Below are 1,053 nucleotides of genomic sequence, written 5' to 3' on the forward strand. Positions count from 1 at the left end.
GCGCGCGGCTGCACTCCTTGGGATGCACCCCCAGGCTCCTGGGCCGGAGCTGCGGGAAGGGAGCTGGGCGCRGGGAGGCCGCTCGGCTCACAGGGTCCCTCGTGAAAGCACGTTGCTTGGTGCCTTGCCCTACTTCCCAGACTCCCGTCCGCACTTTCCTTGTGCGCAGTGTCCGATCCCCGCTGGCAGAAGCTGCCTGGAAGCGGGAGCCGACGGAGCCACGGGGCTCGCTCCAGCTCCGGGTGTTTCGGGCGGGGAATGGGGCTCTGGGGTCCGGACGGAGACCAGACTGGCAACGCGCTGCGTTTCTCTCCGACAGAGGCCAGCCCGGCCGGGGAGGGCGATCCCGGGCAACGTGCGGATGAAGGGCAGAGCGGGACCAGGCTGAGAAGGGGACTGCACGCTCGTACCCGCCCCGGCGAGCCCGGGCTGGCCACGTTTGCTCCCCTCCCGTGTGCGCCGGCGATGCGCGGGCTGCGTGCGGACGCCTGAGCGAACCCCTGCGGCCTGCTGAGCCCTTGGGACCGGCTTGGCTCCGCCGCGCTTTCGGGAGAGCGGGTGGCTTGGACAGGGCAGCGGCCGCTCTCCGACGCAAAGTTTTTTTCTTTTTTTTTTTTATTACTATTATTTTTTGTGCGCGGGCGCAGAAGGAAATCCGGCCGTAGCGCCCGCGCGGGCGCCGCAAGCCCCCGATGCCCACCAGGAGCAGCGGACGCGGGGCGACGCGGGACGCGTGACCCGCACCGGGCCTCCGCCATGGCCTCCTCGGACGGGCTGCAGTACCGGGCCCTCTGCGAGCACCGGAAGGACCAGGAGGAAGACCTGGCGCTGAGCCCGGGGGACGTGCTGGCGGTCAGCAGGGCCGGGCTGCCGGGCACCCCCGACTGCAAGGACGGGGACGAGCGGAGCCCCCAGGGCTGCCTCAGCGGCACCAAGGAGCGCGGCGACTTCCCCGGCACCTACGTGCAGCACCTGGGCCCCGCGCGCATCCCGGCCGCCGCCGCCGCCAAGGCCAGGCCTCGGCCCGCGCCCCCGACGCCTGCCGGCACCCCC

The 1,053-nt window shown here is 71.9% G+C and overlaps 2 protein-coding genes across 2 annotated transcripts in view; one reads left to right on the forward strand and one right to left on the reverse strand.

Moving 5' to 3' along the window:
* The window catches only part of TSPAN1 (tetraspanin 1), a 17,086-nt gene that overhangs the window by 12,239 nt on the left and 3,794 nt on the right, over positions 1-1,053 (reverse strand). The gene's annotated exons all lie outside the window — the stretch shown is intronic.
* Positions 757-1,053, forward strand: part of LOC146594167 (phosphatidylinositol 3-kinase regulatory subunit alpha-like) — a 7,037-nt gene continuing 6,740 nt past the window's right edge. Inside the window, exon 1 of the mRNA XM_085308200.1 lies at positions 757-1,011. Within this exon, the coding sequence (XP_085164326.1) occupies positions 757-1,011 (255 nt within the window). The remainder of the gene's footprint in view (positions 1,012-1,053) is intronic.

The sequence above is a fragment of the Rhea americana genome, unplaced genomic scaffold, assembly GCF_003343005.1.
Source record: "Rhea americana isolate MKP2758 unplaced genomic scaffold, rheAme1 scaffold_27, whole genome shotgun sequence".
Taxonomy (NCBI): Eukaryota; Metazoa; Chordata; class Aves; order Rheiformes; family Rheidae; genus Rhea; species Rhea americana.